At 46.5% G+C, this 16,120-nt stretch overlaps 1 protein-coding gene across 1 annotated transcript in view; it reads left to right on the forward strand.

Moving 5' to 3' along the window:
• Positions 1-16,120, forward strand: part of FHOD1 (formin homology 2 domain containing 1) — a 127,578-nt gene that overhangs the window by 66,606 nt on the left and 44,852 nt on the right. Inside the window, exons 3-8 of the mRNA XM_018552957.1 lie at positions 5,890-5,954; positions 8,071-8,138; positions 8,646-8,751; positions 10,188-10,282; positions 11,188-11,299; positions 12,570-12,664. Of these exons, the coding sequence (XP_018408459.1) occupies positions 5,890-5,954; positions 8,071-8,138; positions 8,646-8,751; positions 10,188-10,282; positions 11,188-11,299; positions 12,570-12,664 (541 nt within the window). The remainder of the gene's footprint in view (positions 1-5,889; positions 5,955-8,070; positions 8,139-8,645; positions 8,752-10,187; positions 10,283-11,187; positions 11,300-12,569; positions 12,665-16,120) is intronic.

The raw sequence follows: 16,120 nt of genomic DNA on the forward strand, positions 1-16,120 counted from the left end.
GTACTGGGGGGGGAGTCGGGGTTAGCTGAGCTGCTAAGTCACTGCTGGAGAGGAGGAAACTCCGTACTGGGGGGGAGTCGGGGTTAGCTGAGCTGCTAAGTCACTGCTGGAAAGGGGGAACAGGGAACTGACCTGGTAAGTCAGTACTGGGGAAGGAGGGGGGGTCAGGGTTAGCTGAGCGGCTAAGTCACTGCTGGAAAGGGGGAACAGGGAACTGACCTGGTAAGTCAGTACTGGGGAAGGAGGGGGGGTCAGGGTTAGCTGAGCGGCTAAGTCACTGCTGGAAAGGAGGAAACTCCGTACTGGGGGGGGAGTCGGGGTTAGCTGAGCTGCTAAGTCACTGCTGGAAAGGGGGAACAGGGGGCTGACCTGGTAAGTCAGTACTGGGGAAGGAGGGGGAGTCAGGGTTAGCTGAGCTGCTAAGTCACTGCTGGAGAGGGGAAAACTCCGTACTGGGGGGGAGTCGGGGTTAGCTGAGCTGCTAAGTCACTGCTGGAGAGGGGAAAACTCCGTACTGGGGGGGAGTCGGGGTTAGCTGAGCTGCTAAGTCACTGCTGGAAAGGGGGAACAGGGGGCTGACCTGGTAAGTCAGTACTGGGGAAGGAGGGGGGGTCACACAGTTCTCCGAAATATATGTGATTGATCACTACAAGTTGCAATGTGACAGTGTCTTTTCACTACACACTTCTAGGCTTGTGAGATCATCCTGTAGACAGATAGCTGAAGAGAATTTCCACCATGCTGTCTTTCAAACAATGTACAATTACTCTGTTTTTCCACCCCAGTGTGCAATTAATATACCCCCTTCTCCTCCAGCCTTGTCTGCGTCACCAATAATCCTTCAAGACCCTACGTCTCCCCTCCTGTACGTCATCCTCCAATATTTCCCTATCACCTTGACGAATTATTGGAAACATCCCCATCATTGTTCCCCAGAAAACAAATTGTATATAGAATATTATGAATCGGATGTATACATAGACCATACGCTCTCTAGGAATCCGCTTTCCCCTCCCGTCAGCGGGTAAGCTGCAATGTCTCAAGCATTGGGCCGCACTGTAGCCTCTTGTCATGCTGAGGCTGCATTTGGTGGCCTCCTGGAATTCTGGCATTTAGTATTCCTTGTGTTTATATTGTGGCAGGACCCCCCCAACTCCCCCTTCTCTCGGTGCTGTAGGATAAGTGAGACATGCTTTAATAAACAGTCTTGGTTTGGAAAAACTGAGCTCTTTACCACTAAGTAGCATAGTCTTGACATCTGGTCTCCTAATACTTAATCCTGTTTCCTGTTGGACTCTACCCCCAGTAAGATCATAGACCATCTAATAAACACTTGTTGGTTTGTAGCGTAGCAACGTGGTAACACCGGCTAGAAAAACCTGAGACGTTCTTGCTCAGCAAACTGACGTAATAGAAAGGAATGATAGACTTTAAGGGCGCATTCATATCAGATCCGTTGCGTTACAATCTGTATTTCAATGGATGCTAATGGAAGGGCACCGAAAAATGAATGGGGCTAGTTCACACAACTCTGTTCTGCATCCATGAGCATAATTGTGTACTTTTGGAGGAACCCCAGTTATTGTCCATGTGGCATTGCGCTGTGTCGAGGAGTATCTACGTGCCATTGCTCATTGGCCCCAAGTATCAGCGTGCCATTGCTCGTTGGCCCCAAGTATCAGCGTGCCATTGCTCGTTGGCCCCAAGTATCAGCGTGCCATTGCTCGTTGGCCCCAAGTATCAGCGTGCCATTGCTCGTTGGCCCCAAGTATCTGAGTGCCATTGCTCGTTGGCCCCAAGTATCTGCGTGCCATTGCTCGTTGGCCCCAAGTATCTGCGTGCCACTGCTCGTTGGCCCCAAGTATCTGCGTGCCACTGCTCGTTGGCCCCAAGTATCTGCGTGCCACTGCTCGTTGGCCCCAAGTATCTGCGTGCCACTGCTCGTTGGCCCCAAGTATCTGCGTGCCACTGCTCGTTGGCCCCAAGTATCTGCGTGCCACTGCTCGTTGGCCCCAAGTATCTGCGTGCCACTGCTCGTTGGCCCCAAGTATCTGCGTGCCACTGCTCGTTGGCCCCAAGTATCTGCGTGCCACTGCTCGTTGGCCCCAAGTATCTGCGTGCCACTGCTCGTTGGCCCCAAGTATCTGCGTGCCACTGCTCGTTGGCCCCAAGTATCTGCGTGCCACTGCTCGTTGGCCCCAAGTATCTGCGTGCCACTGCTCGTTGGCCCCAAGTATCTGCGTGCCACTGCTCGTTGGCCCCAAGTATCTGCGTGCCACTGCTCGTTGGCCCCAAGTATCTGCGTGCCACTGCTCGTTGGCCCCAAGTATCTGCGTGCCACTGCTCGTTGGCCCCAAGTATCTGCGTGCCACTGCTCGTTGGCCCCAAGTATCTGCGTGCCACTGCTCGTTGGCCCCAAGTATCTGCGTGCCACTGCTCGTTGGCCCCAAGTATCTGCGTGCCACTGCTCGTTGGCCCCAAGTATCTGCGTGCCACTGCTCGTTGGCCCCAAGTATCTGCGTGCCACTGCTCGTTGGCCCCAAGTATCTGCGTGCCACTGCTCGTTGGCCCCAAGTATCTGCGTGCCACTGCTCGTTGGCCCCAAGTATCTGCGTGCCACTGCTCGTTGGCCCCAAGTATCTGCGTGCCACTGCTCGTTGGCCCCAAGTATCTGCGTGCCACTGCTCGTTGGCCCCAAGTATCTGCGTGCCACTGCTCGTTGGCCCCAAGTATCTGCGTGCCACTGCTCGTTGGCCCCAAGTATCTGCGTGCCACTGCTCGTTGGCCCCAAGTATCTGCGTGCCACTGCTCGTTGGCCCCAAGTATCTGCGTGCCACTGCTCGTTGGCCCCAAGTATCTGCGTGCCACTGCTCGTTGGCCCCAAGTATCTGCGTGCCACTGCTCGTTGGCCCCAAGTATCTGCGTGCCACTGCTCGTTGGCCCCAAGTATCTGCGTGCCACTGCTCGTTGGCCCCAAGTATCTGCGTGCCACTGCTCGTTGGCCCCAAGTATCTGCGTGCCACTGCTCGTTGGCCCCAAGTATCTGCGTGCCACTGCTCGTTGGCCCCAAGTATCTGCGTGCCACTGCTCGTTGGCCCCAAGTATCTGCGTGCCACTGCTCGTTGGCCCCAAGTATCTGCGTGCCACTGCTCGTTGGCCCCAAGTATCTGCGTGCCACTGCTCGTTGGCCCCAAGTATCTGCGTGCCACTGCTCGTTGGCCCCAAGTATCTGCGTGCCACTGCTCGTTGGCCCCAAGTATCTGCGTGCCATTGCTCGTTGGCCCCAAGTATCAGTGTTCCATTGCTCTGAGGCCTCGTTGTGCTATTGTTCTGCGACCTCCAGTGTCAGAATGTCATTTTACACTTTCACAAACGTCAGTGTACCATTGTTCTGCAATCCCAAATGTCAAAATTTTATTATTCCGATAACCTCACAAGACAGATAGTTCTCTTTGCCCATAGTAACCAGAGTCAACCTTTTATTTTCCCTTATTTAGTACAAGAAGATTAAAGTTATAATGTGGTTTCTTTAGGAATGTGAAAACTTTATTTGTCAGAGAGTTTAATAAATAAAACTGATAACCTGTGATATCTGTGGAAGGAGTGGTTGTAATGCACTTGTCCTCTTGATGCCGGTTTGTTATTATAATCTGTATGTGCAGAGTTTTATCTATGTGGTTGTGTCCTTTGTTCTGTACATTGAATTCTCAGGGCAATGACTCTGCACTGTTATCCTGATGACGGATGAGTTAGGGAGATGTAGAAGCTCAATGGCTCCCCTATTGGCCTTCCCGTCACACTTTGCTATAGTCTGCTAGTTACTGTCAGTATTTGGCCTTCGTGATGCGTCATGTCCATATTAATAACCTGCGCTGACTAACTGCTTCATCAGAACATGTAGACATGTGTCCTGATATATATCGGCTTCATCAACCAGTCTTATTACAACATTTCCCTTATGACTTTATAACATGTTCTTACTGACTCATTAAGTCTGTAGGAAAGGGAAGTGGTTGGTTACCCTTGGCGATGTTTGAGTTTGATTATGTTTCGTACATACACTAAGGTAGGCTGTCTGATCAGGTCCGCCGATCAGGTTTTCAGGCAGACCCGATCGGATTGCCAATGCAAGTCTATGGGTAGCTGGATCTAAACGGACGGGTGTCTGTTTACATTTGGTTACCCTCGGCTCCGGCCAGGTCCGAAAAAACAGACAGAACAGTGTTCCGTTTTGCCAGACCTGATCATGCTGGATTGGGGGTGATCTGATGTAAACAGACACATTGGGGGGAATTTATCAAAATTGGAGCAGAAATAATCTGGAGCAGCTGTGCATGGCAACCAATCAGCATCCGCCTTTCATTTTCAAACCTTAACTGAACAAACTGAAGAGAGAAGCTGATTGGTTGCCATAGGCAACTGCTCCAGATTTTTCTGCTCCAGTTTTGATAAATTCCCCCCATTGAATGTCCGTTTACATCCGATTCCCCATTGACCGTCATGGGGTCCGGTAATTTCAGTTTTTCCCTCCGCCATAAGATGGAGGAAAAAATTGTATGGACACGCATGTCACAGCAGTGACATCCGATCCGTGCAACTGATCCCCTCCTGACTGGACAGCCTAAGGCTGACCATACTCTCTTTGAATTCCCACCTACGGGGTCTGAACGGCAGAAGTCCATCCATTTACCCCCATCCACGCTAAAAGGATGGGGCTGCTGAATACCCAAACAATTCATGTATCTGAATGGATGCAGCCGCTCTATGGATGATAATTTTTGGACTGGCTCCTTTGACAAAAGGAGGAAGAGGGGCGTGCTGAAAGGGCCATCTGCAGCTCAAATTTTGGCCGATTTAGCAAGAATTTGCCAAAATACCAAAGGTGTATGGCTAGCTTTAAAGATCGCTGGAATTTGGTTTCATTGGGAACTGGCTTTTAGACAACCATTGTACAAATTGTCTACACTGCTGGCCCAACTATACGGACTGGTGTTCGGGTGACCTGGCTTTAATATGTAGCAGCAACTAACATGGTTTTATGGGACATAAAGATCTCCAGAGGAAGCAAACACTTATGGGGTTTGAAGTGTGGCCCTTGGGCCCCAGAAATCAATAGTGGGAATTACGGATGCACCGATACCGAGTATTTGGGCGAGTACTCCCCCAAATGCTCCGATGCCTAGCCCGATACTTCCGGTAGCAGGAAGGCGGGCAGCCAGTCATTACACACTGCCCAGCTTCCTGATTGGCCGCGAATCTGGCTCCATGCTCCCTCGCCACTTGTGGGACTCCTCAATGGGACTTCCGGTATCGGCGAGTACCGGGGAAAAAACAATATCGGTACTTTATACCGAAATACCAGTATTGGTGCATCCCTAGTGGGAATATTGTTTCTTAAAGGGCCCTTTAATACCAGTGATGTCTAGCAGTCTAATTGACACACATCCACAGTCTGTCTCCTACAGCATGACTTCATTCTTCAACCATTCCCATACGACAGTCATACCAGCAGTTTCCTATAGTAAGTTTTCAGTCTTGACATGACAGTTTTCTGTAGTATTACTTATAATAAATATTATATAGGTGCCCTGGGAGATGTCAGGGGCTGCGTTTGAGGCCCCCCTATACCTTGCAAGTTGACAATCATTGCTATATATCCTATTAATGATATGCAAACGTCAGAGCTTAGGGTCCCCCTGAGGTCTTGGTTGTTCACCCTTGACCTACCTATCTCATTGATGATGTTCGCTTTCTCCCAGCATCTGAATGTGCATTACTATCATTGTAATAGACCTTTATGTTCTGCTGTGTATATATTGGTGCATTGTTTCTGTCCCTTGTAAAGATGGATATATAGTCTTTAATGTGTCTTGTGTCTCTTTCTTCCAGCAAAGGCCGGAGACCGACTCTGATCCTCCGGACGCAGCTGTCTGTGCGGGTTCACGCCATCCTCGGTGAGTAAGCTGTGATGTCACTGATGATGTCATGGACTGTATGACCCTATTATAATGTTTTCTGGTTCGCGGGTACTTTCATCACATATGGGAGAACTGGCAGCTCCACAACAACATTCGGTTATTCGTTCTAGAAAAACTCCAATCGTCTTGATAACAAACATGCTCGTTTATGGGCTCTCTGTGCCTCTCACAGTCTGGAGCACATGGACAGTTTTGCATTTTAAATATTTTTGTTGTCATCATCCTCAACAGTCCTTTCCTTCTCTGAGTCTAAAAGCTGCAGACACCTCCGGTCTTTCTAGAAAGACATTTTTTGCTGGAATACATGAAAAGTGACTGCAGCTGACTGTAGGCCCTGTTTGGCTGAAACGTTTAAGCCCGGTGTTCTGTCGAGAACGCCAACCTAGTCGAATTTGCCGACCTCACCATCTGTGATTGCCCACACACCAGGAGGAAACATTTATTTACAAAGTATTTTGTCTTAATTACTAATTGTGACCATTAATAATATGCCATCCGTGGCTGTAAATGATGGATGGCATTTTATGCACATTCACAAATAATATCGTATGCAATTACATAATAATGTGTTTGCTTGCAATGTTAATTGTGAATGTGCACAAAATGCCATCCACCATTTACTGCCATGATTGGCATATTATCAACGATCGCAATTAACAATTACAAATTAATACTTTGTAAATAAATGCCTGTTTCCTCGTTAAAATTCGACTGGGTTGGCATTCTCGACCCAGTACCCGCTGAAATCAATTCAGTAATCAGCTTTCCTCAACACGGCGGGGCCATCCACTGTTTTTTCATCTGATTGCTGCAATTTGGCTACAATTCTAACAGTGTATGACCAGCCTTAGTCTGAGTGTTGCTGCACAATTCAATACCTATACTGAGTATATCTGTGAAGGTTCTTATTCATCCAGGTCATTGTATTTTACAGATATACTCAGTATAGTTAAAAATACACAATCAGTGGATCTGCATAAGATGTGATAACATCAGCTGTCCTTAGACCACTGGGGCCCGGGGGGAGAAGAGGCTGCTGGGACCGGTCTAGCAGGGCAAAGGAATCTGGGATCCGGTAAATACATTTGCTTAATTCCAGCCCCTAGACCAGGGTTGGGCAAACTACGGCCCTCTAGCTGTGGTGGAACTGCAAATCCCTTAAAGGAGAACTATGAGGTGAGTGCTTTTCACTCGCCTCATAGTTCTAGCCGACCTGTGACAATGAGACTGTCACAGGTCGGCTCAGTAGATCGGGAGGTGAGCGAACACATACCGGGTATACTGAGCTTAGGGTAACTTAGGGTATACATACCGGTATACTGAGCTTAGGGTAACGGGAGGGCTCTAGTTTGTGTCCTCCCGTTACCCTAAGGAGAACTATGGGGGGGAAAAAAACACCTACCCCATAGTTCTCCTTTAATGCATCTGTCTCTGGGAGTCATGCCTGAGGCTGTTCGAATCTTGCAATGCCTCATGGGATTTGTAGTTGGAGGGCTGGAGTTTGCCCACCCCTCTCCTAGACCAAAATGAGCACTTAACCCTTGCAGTGCGGAGGTAGCACCACTGCAAGGGTAAGGGTTTTTTTAACCTAGAAGATGGCGGTCACTTGAGTGGGAGTGTAGTTTCCTTTATTACACCCTGTTACCCGTGACCCAGTCATACCTAGACTTGTTCTTAAACTACATTCTTTTTTTTTGTGCCAGCCTCATGCTGCATTCTTTTTTGATACCTGTAAAATAATAAGAGACATAGACTTGGCCTGGCCTGACTATCTCTGATGGATTAATACTCTCAGATAGCAGTCCATTCCTCCCATTGCGGCTTTTACGAGAGACGCGGCGTTATTCCAGCTCCTGCAAGAGATATATAGCAGCGGCGGCGGCGGCTGTGCTCCGTCTGGGCTATAACACGCCTACCTCTGTTTTTCTTATTATTGTGTCACTAGTATCTGACTCCAGAAAATACTTTTTTCTCTCCCGGAGAGAGACGGAGCGCGTCATTCTGCCAGCGGAACGAGCACCTCACAGTCTATAGAACAACGTCTCGGAAGACGTGGAACCTACACATAACGGTATTTTCTCTTTCTTTACAGAAAAATTGTACAACTCTAATGGGCCAGAACTAAGGCGATCGCTCTTCTCTCTCAAGCAGCTTTTCCAGGTGGGAATTCTTTGATGATGTGGTCGTTTTTTGCCAGACTGTCTCGCTAGGCCGCTCTGTAATATTCCGAGCCGAGCTCCGTCTAGTAAATCCAGATGTATAGTTTAATATGCCAGTAGTCTTTCTCCTCCTTGCTTTATTTTTTTTCCCCATTTTTCGATGTTAGCGGCAAGAAAAGTAGCGTTATGATAACGTTATTCTTTGTTTGCTCTTTAAAGAGAGTCACAAGTGTGGATGGAACTGATCAAATTTGGTAAATGTAATTTGTAATATGGAGGAAAGTTGCTCCAAGGCTTTGTGCAATACACTCAGGGGTCCTGATCCATACAATGAACAATATTTAGTAACTAGACGGGCAGACCCCAAAAACGGATGCAGCTAGAGATAGCTGGACATGTTACAGTTTGGCTGGTCATGTTAGGTGATGGCTAGATATCTTTTGATAGGTAATTGTATTATATTTCTTGTTGCCGCTCTTGGTTGACTCTCCTTTTGCTTCTTCCACAGGAAGACAAAGATTTGGTGCCAGAGTTTGTTAACTCAGAAGGGCTGACATGTCTGATCAAAGTGGGGGCCGAAGCCGATCAAAACTATCAGAACTACATCCTACGAGGTTTGTGTTATTTTATGGCTAAAAACTTATATTAATTCTACCTTGTTTGTGAATCACTAATGTTTCAGAGACCTCCTACATGAACTTGTGTGCATTTCACTGCAGTTACGCTTTGCAGGTGGAGTACAGCTTAGCTTAATATTTATTATAGAACAGCCTTGTGGGAGTTTAGATTTGTTTTAGTGTTGGCTTCTAGTAAACGCTGAAAAGGGGGGTTCAAGGCCAGGAGAGGCCGTGTACTTTAAAGTGGACCCAAAGTAAAAAAAAAAAAGATATGCCGTCTTATGGGAAACATCTAGAAACTGTGTCCTAGGAATGCACCAGTGTTTGGGCAAGTACTCGTACTCGCCCAAATGCTCTTATACCTTCCCTGATACCAGAACTTCAGGTCAGAGTAAGATTTCCTCTGACCAGCAGTGGCGTACGGGAACATGGAGCTGGGTTCCTGGGCAATCAGAAAGTCGGGTGGCGAGTACTGACCTGCCTCCCAGCTTCCTGATTAGCTAGGAAGCCGGCTTCGCGGCCAGTCAGCATCAAGCTGGTCGATAAGCCGCCTCGATGCTGATTGGCTGGGATGCTAGCTTTCCAGCCAATCAGCATCGAGCCGGCTTCCCGGCCAATCAGGAGTAATGAGTAATGACCTCCCGGCTTCCTGATTGGTCGGGAAGCCAGCTCGATGCTGATTGGCTGGGAAGCTGGTTTCCCGGCGAATCACAATCGAGCCGGCCAAATGGGCAATCAGGAAGCCGGGCGGCATGTCATTACCCTCGGCACGGCTTACTGATTGCTCGGGAAGCCAGCTCCATGCCAGCGGAAGCACTGGTATCGGTATTCGGTATGGGCAAGTACAGAAAGCAAAATATCGGTACAGATTTTCGATACCAAAATAACGGTATCGGTGCATCCCTACAGTGTACAATCAGTACCCTGAAGAAAACGTACCTTTTTATCCTGAATTCCTCATGAAAACTAGCAATGCACTTCCTATGCCTTGGCACTCTTAGCTATACATTGAGCCTCATAGCTATATACTTATAGTGTGACATCACCTGAGACACTGCTACCTCTGACCGCTAGACTCACCAGATTTTGTGTTGTTTGTGTCACTACTGTGCTGCTCACTGTTCTCCTTGCTGGAGGGACAGCTGTACCTGAAGACCCACTGACAAGCATCTACATGCATCTGCTACTATTACTCTGTGGATATGTATTTGGATTGGGTACCACATATGGCACCTTATCATAGTACAAATTGTACTGTGACAGCAAAAGTGAGTGCTAGATTTCATATAGTATATAGTTTTCCAGAACTTTGGATGTCTAATACACTCAAGTGCATGTTGGCAAAACAAAGTAAACGTTTGTGCATATGATAAAAAGAAAATTTATAGGTAACCATGATGAAAAATGATTCATTTTATGCTCTCCAATTTCAGCTCTAAGTCAGATCATGCTATTTGTTGATGGCATGAATGGCGTCATCAATCACAATGAGACCGTCCAATGGCTGTATACTCTCTGCGGCAGTCCGGTGAGTCTGGGTCCAACTGGTTCTTTTGGTTTGGAAATGTTTTTTCTTTCTGTACGTTAGTTTCCACATCTTCTTTTCTGTGCTGTCCAAAGCGGTACTTTGTAAAATCATTTAGGGTCTGCTCCGTTCAGCATTGACATCTTCTTTTAAGGTCACTCCTACTTACTAGTTACTGGTCTGTGAGATGTCACAACTCGATAACTGAAAGAAACGATCAATGTAACGTGTTTCTGCTACGTGGCAGTTGATCATATGCTGGGATACAGCTATCTGCCCACTGCAAATTCTAAAAGAAATATGCCATTGGAGAGGGCCTAGCTAGGGTAAGCGTGAAAACCTTAATGTTGGAAAAACTGGCACCATTATCTTTTTACTATGAATATATTAAAGCGGTAATTGCATAATCCTATAGATAAATGCACAAAGAGAGGGAGCAGCAGTGACTGAACTTTAATACAGGAAGCTCCTCCACAGTGGCAGTGTAATAGGGCTGCAACCAAGTAATCAATAATGAGAATAGTTGTCAACTATTCTCATTATCGATTAGTTGGTTGGATCCCTTAGCTCAATGCTGGGAGGAGAGCACAGCAAGCAGTGGGCGTGTGCAATAGCCAGTCTGCTATTGGCTATTACAATTTGAAATTGATAATAACAGGCTGGCTTTTGCACCAGCCCACTTCCTGCTGTATTTACATTCAGCTGCCACCTGCGGAATCTGTATCACTTGTGCCATTCTACTTCTGAACCATCCTGAAATGTGTAGTAATATTGAGCATCATTTGCAACATCTAATAGTATATATTTTCTGTCCTGTGCATATTTTATTCCCATGTATTCAAATTTGCTTCTTCCTCAAAACGTTTCTTATAGTTTATTTTAATAACCGGTATTTTCTCATCTCCTAGTATCGCCTGGTGGTGAAAACAGCACTGAAGCTTTTGATCGTCTTTGTCGAGTACACAGAATTGAATGCTCCACTGCTTATTAAAGCCGTAAACACAGTAGATCACAACAGGGGTAAGACTTCTTTTTGAGGGAAACATCACATCTGGGTTTTACATCTGACTTGACACAAACGTCTAGACTTTTGCCACACATGTAGAACACATGAGGGGTGGTGTGGGACCCCATCGCCGTGCCTCATGCTGTGTCAGGTGCAGAATTGTTTTCAGCTGGTCTTCCCTGTCCTCTGAATACAGCACATCTGTTTATAGATAGCAGTCCTCATCTAACCCCACTATATGTCTTATAAATGTCAGTCAGTCTGGCTAATAGCAGTACAAGTTTTCCCTATGGAGGCTCAGCCAGGTGGTGCTGGCTACGATAAGGGAGTTGCCTACAGACATTTCCAGATCTGATTAAACAGCTAGACTGGGCAGATGTCTGATCCTGATTACTTGCAAGAACAGGGCAGAATATCCTTCCAATATCAGGAAATCTTAACCTTTCTCCCTGATTCAGGCCTGCCCAACTATGACATGTTGGGAAGGTAGAGTAAATGTGCACACAATGCTGTGGATGCCACTTTATCACAGGGAAAACAATGGTAGTCTTCCAGTCTTAGAATCCATATGTGTCCATCAGCTTTCCACCAGTAAGCAGAACTGGATTATCCACAAGGCAAGCTTGGTAGGAACCTGGGGATTGGTGGATGATCAGCCACAACTTGTGACCCATATACGTAGATAATTACGAACTGTACATAAAAACAAGATTTTTTTAAGCATTAGCACACATAAGAATATTTATATTAAGTAGATCAAGTTAATGTGTAATTAAAAAAAAAAAAAAAAAACTTAGCTTAAAGGAGAACTATGGGGTTAGTTCTCCTAAGAGTAACAGGAGGACACAAACTAGCGTCCTCCCGTCACCCAAAGCTCAGTATACTGCGAGCTACAGCTCGCGATATACTGAGACGCCGGAACGGATCCCGACAATTATGTCTGGACCCACCCAGCTGCATGAGTGACAGCCGGCTCAGCCTATCTAGAGGCAGAGCCAGCTGTACCCGCGTCCGTTCCGCCAGTCAGCGCTGGAGGATCGGACGGCGGAGGGGGGAATCCAGCCTCTCCCCTGTCACGGCTCTCTGCAGGGATAGATGGAGAAGTGAGCGAGCGCCGGTATGTGTTCGCTCACTTCCCGATCTACTGAGCCGACCTGTGACCTGCTGAGTAAAAATCGCTCACCTCGTAATTCTCCTTTTAATTTTAAAATGATCATATATTCTTATGAATGTTTTTAGCTCTTGGTGTTCAGTACACCAAGTAAAAGTTCTCTTTTCACCTAGGTACTAACCCGTGGTCAAACCTGGTGGATATTCTGGAGGAGAAGAACGGGGCGGATTCCGAACTGCTGGTGTATGCCATGACACTAATCAACAAGGTAAGAAGAGACGGCCCTGCACGCTGCATTCAATGGACTACTAAGAGCTTTGCAGGCTTGTGATCTGGCTACTGTATGAGTGAGGGCGGCTATGAATGCGCTGCCCCTTGTTTGTGCCTGTTTGGTGTGCTTAAGATGGCATAATCCCAGTTCTTGAATGTTTGCTTGGTATGGATGGCAATGATACCAGATAATTTGAGTAATGTGGGCTGAATTTTTAGAGGCTGGCTGGTTGATATTTCTCTGAGCACTCACTGGGTACACAGCAGACCTCTGTGGTATAAGCCCTGACCTTAGGAGGATAGAAACTCGGCAAGAATGATCTTGCTCCTTGCTTTGTAGTATATACCCCCCTGTACAGGAAAATAGAACTCTTTTTTTTTTTTAGCTTGGCATTCCAGGTAGGACACCCCAGTCTTCTCTGTATTTCTGCCAAAGAATTGAAAAAAGAATGTCCTTCTAAAGATTATTGCTAGAGGATTCATGCATGGGAGTATTTCTTTCTACAAAGCTCCTACAGTTTCACACTGGGCCCACGACAGACATAAATGCTGTGGAGGTGAGATAAGCTTAATGTTAGAAAGATAAGCTGGTAAAAGTGATGCAAAGCTAGTGGATGATATGATCTCAAACGTAGTTGTAAAAAGAGTTGTAGTTGTAAAAGAGTTGTAACAACGTAGTTGTTAAAAGACGAGCTAGAAATGTTCTCAGAGCTCGGAGGAAAGGGTATTAAATCAGTGTCTTTGCTAGAAGAATAAGAGAGGTAATGGTGTGATCATACATGGGAAGGATCAATATAGTATTAGTGCTCAAAGAAGAAGAGAGTGAAGATAGTCTTAGTGCTAAAAGAACAGGGGGGGAAGGTGGTCTTGATTATGGATGAGGATGAATAAAGAAATGCTCCAAGTGAATGGGGATATATTTAGTACTACGAGAACAAGGTGTTTAGTGTTAGTTATAGGGGGAGAGAGGCAACTGTCTTGGTTCTAGAAGAACCGGGGGAAAAGAATATCACTAACAAATAGTAAGGAATAAACTCTAGTCCAAATAGAAGTAAAGTGCAAAGTATATCTGAAGCCAAATCTTTTGGTAAGAGTATTGCAAGGGTTAAAACCTGTCCATTTTTATTTTTTGATGTCTTTTTAGTAGTGAAAGTAAATCTCTCCAAAGTGAGTAAAGTCCCTTCTTATTTCCAAGTGTCCCCGTTGGAAGATATCCTCTCTGTTTCTGTTCTGGCAGGAATCCTTTGTGGTGGAGAAATAGAGGTTAAATCTCCCTAGTTGGGACAAAGACATCAATCAAAGCCTTTGGGGAATGGGTAGGTAGCATTGAAACCCTGGGATTAATCTGTTGGCATTACAATCTAGTAGTATTGCAATGGTCTTAAATTATGTGGTAAAACACAGTGTTCGTCAGCAGCTGCTGGCAAACACTGTGCTTCATAGCTTAAGTTGTCAAAATTTCACATACATTGTGTCCTCAATCCAGTCCAAGATTCAAGATTCAATATGTCCCATCGCACTCCTGACCGGAAACAGGGTGGGTGCAGCAGTGACAGCAGATGCCTCCGCAAATCTCATGAAACCAGTAAAAAGTCACTCGCACTCCAAAGCGATGCCAAGTCAATCTCTCTTACTGGTTTCACTCAATCCAGTGCATTCACGCTGCCTGGCCCCCAAAAAAAGTGAGGTCCTGGATTTAGCTAAGCAAATAGGTTAGAGCCTTCCACTGAATAATTGGTCTAGGTCAGTGGTTCTCAACCCGTGTAACCTCAGGACCCACATTTGTCTTTGGTCATTAAGCTGCGACCCAAGTCGCACCGCGATGGAACGCACGGCATTGCGGCACCGCCAGTCTCCCTACCTTATGAGAACTGGAGTGGATCCTCAGCCCGGGGTCCAGTGTGGACTGCTGTGCTGTGACGGAGCTCCATCCAGATGTGCATTGCATGTGCAACTCACTTGAGCTCCCTGTAGAGATTCCGGGAGCCAGAACGTGACGTCACTCCGGTTCAGGCAACTCTACAGGACACGCGACGGAGCTGTAAGCAATGCAGGTGTGGATGGAGCTCCCTCGTGGCCATAGCTCCAACCCACCCCACCTTACCTGACACTTGGCGCTTGGCACAAGAAATGATATTGCTGCGTTAGGGGGAGGCTGAGAAGCCTCTCACCTAGAAAAGTGGAAGGCACACGGCGACCCACTGAATGGGGGGTCGCGACCCACTTTTGGGTCACGACCCACCAGTTGAGAACCAAGGGTCTAGGTTCAGCAACCCTTTGTCCCCAAAAAAATGAGGTCAGCTGTCTACCTGAAAATAGTGAATCACCAGGTTTTCCAATCAATGGATTTTTTCTTTCCTGATGGCACATTGGGCATATGCCAAGATGGGGCCCAATATTCATCGGGCTCAGATTGTGAAAGAGTGGTTCAGGGAGCATGAGACATCATTTTCACACATGGGTTGTCCACCACAGAGTCCAGACCTTAACTCCATTGAGAATCTTTGGGATGTGCTGGAGAAGACTTTACACAGTGGTCCAACTCTCCAATCATCACTACAAGATCTTGGAGGGAAATTAATGCAACTCTGGACAGAATTTCTTTTTGTGATATTGCATAAGCATATAGAAACGATGCCACACGGCGAATGTGTAATCAAAGCTAAAGAGGGTCCAATGGAATATTAGAGTGTGTGATTTTTTTTTTTTGGGGCCAGGCAGTTTACTTTGTTTCCTATCTTTATGTCCTGATTAAGGGCCCCCCATAATGTGTTTTTGTATGGTCTTCCTCCAAAGTTTACATTGGAATAAATTAATTGGACTGTTATTTCATGATGTGGCCCTTTAATTAATAAAAGCATGATAGGGTTGCTAACCCTACCCTACTCTATCCAAACCTAGAAAATAAAGTTTTGGCTTTACACTTTAAAGGATCTTTAGTGCAAATATACAAGTAAAAAAAAAGTGATCTGTAGGGGCCTATGCCAACAGGCTTTTGTTCACACGCGTTCCCTTATAAATCCCACTCAAAGCAGGTCAAATGCAGCTCAGAAGGAGGTTAACTGCAAGTCAGGTGCACCCACCAATGAATTCTGAATGATCTCAGAAATGTGTTAAACTGATGCCATTGACACAAGCCCAAAGCCTGTTGACACAATCCCTAAGAGGTCTGACTCTTGTACCTTTGAAGGACTATTCTTCCCGATTTTCAAGAGCGTAGTCTCACCCCTCTATGTTTCCGTGTATTTGGCAACCAAAGAGACCGTGTATTTACCGAACACGTGACAGTAAAGATTCATTGCTTTGTGCTTTGTGGTCAGCCCAGAATAGCTGATTGTGTGCTGCATCACAAGTGAGCGTGACAGTCCGATAATAACGGGGAGCCCAGTGTGTGTCGGAGAACATCTTGTGGCTCTGCCAGTACCTGGCCTGACTTGTTCAGACACGGAGGGGT

Source organism: Nanorana parkeri, unplaced genomic scaffold (assembly GCF_000935625.1).
Source record: "Nanorana parkeri isolate BGI_ZX_2015 unplaced genomic scaffold, ASM93562v1 scaffold6, whole genome shotgun sequence".
Classification (NCBI taxonomy): Eukaryota; Metazoa; Chordata; class Amphibia; order Anura; family Dicroglossidae; genus Nanorana; species Nanorana parkeri.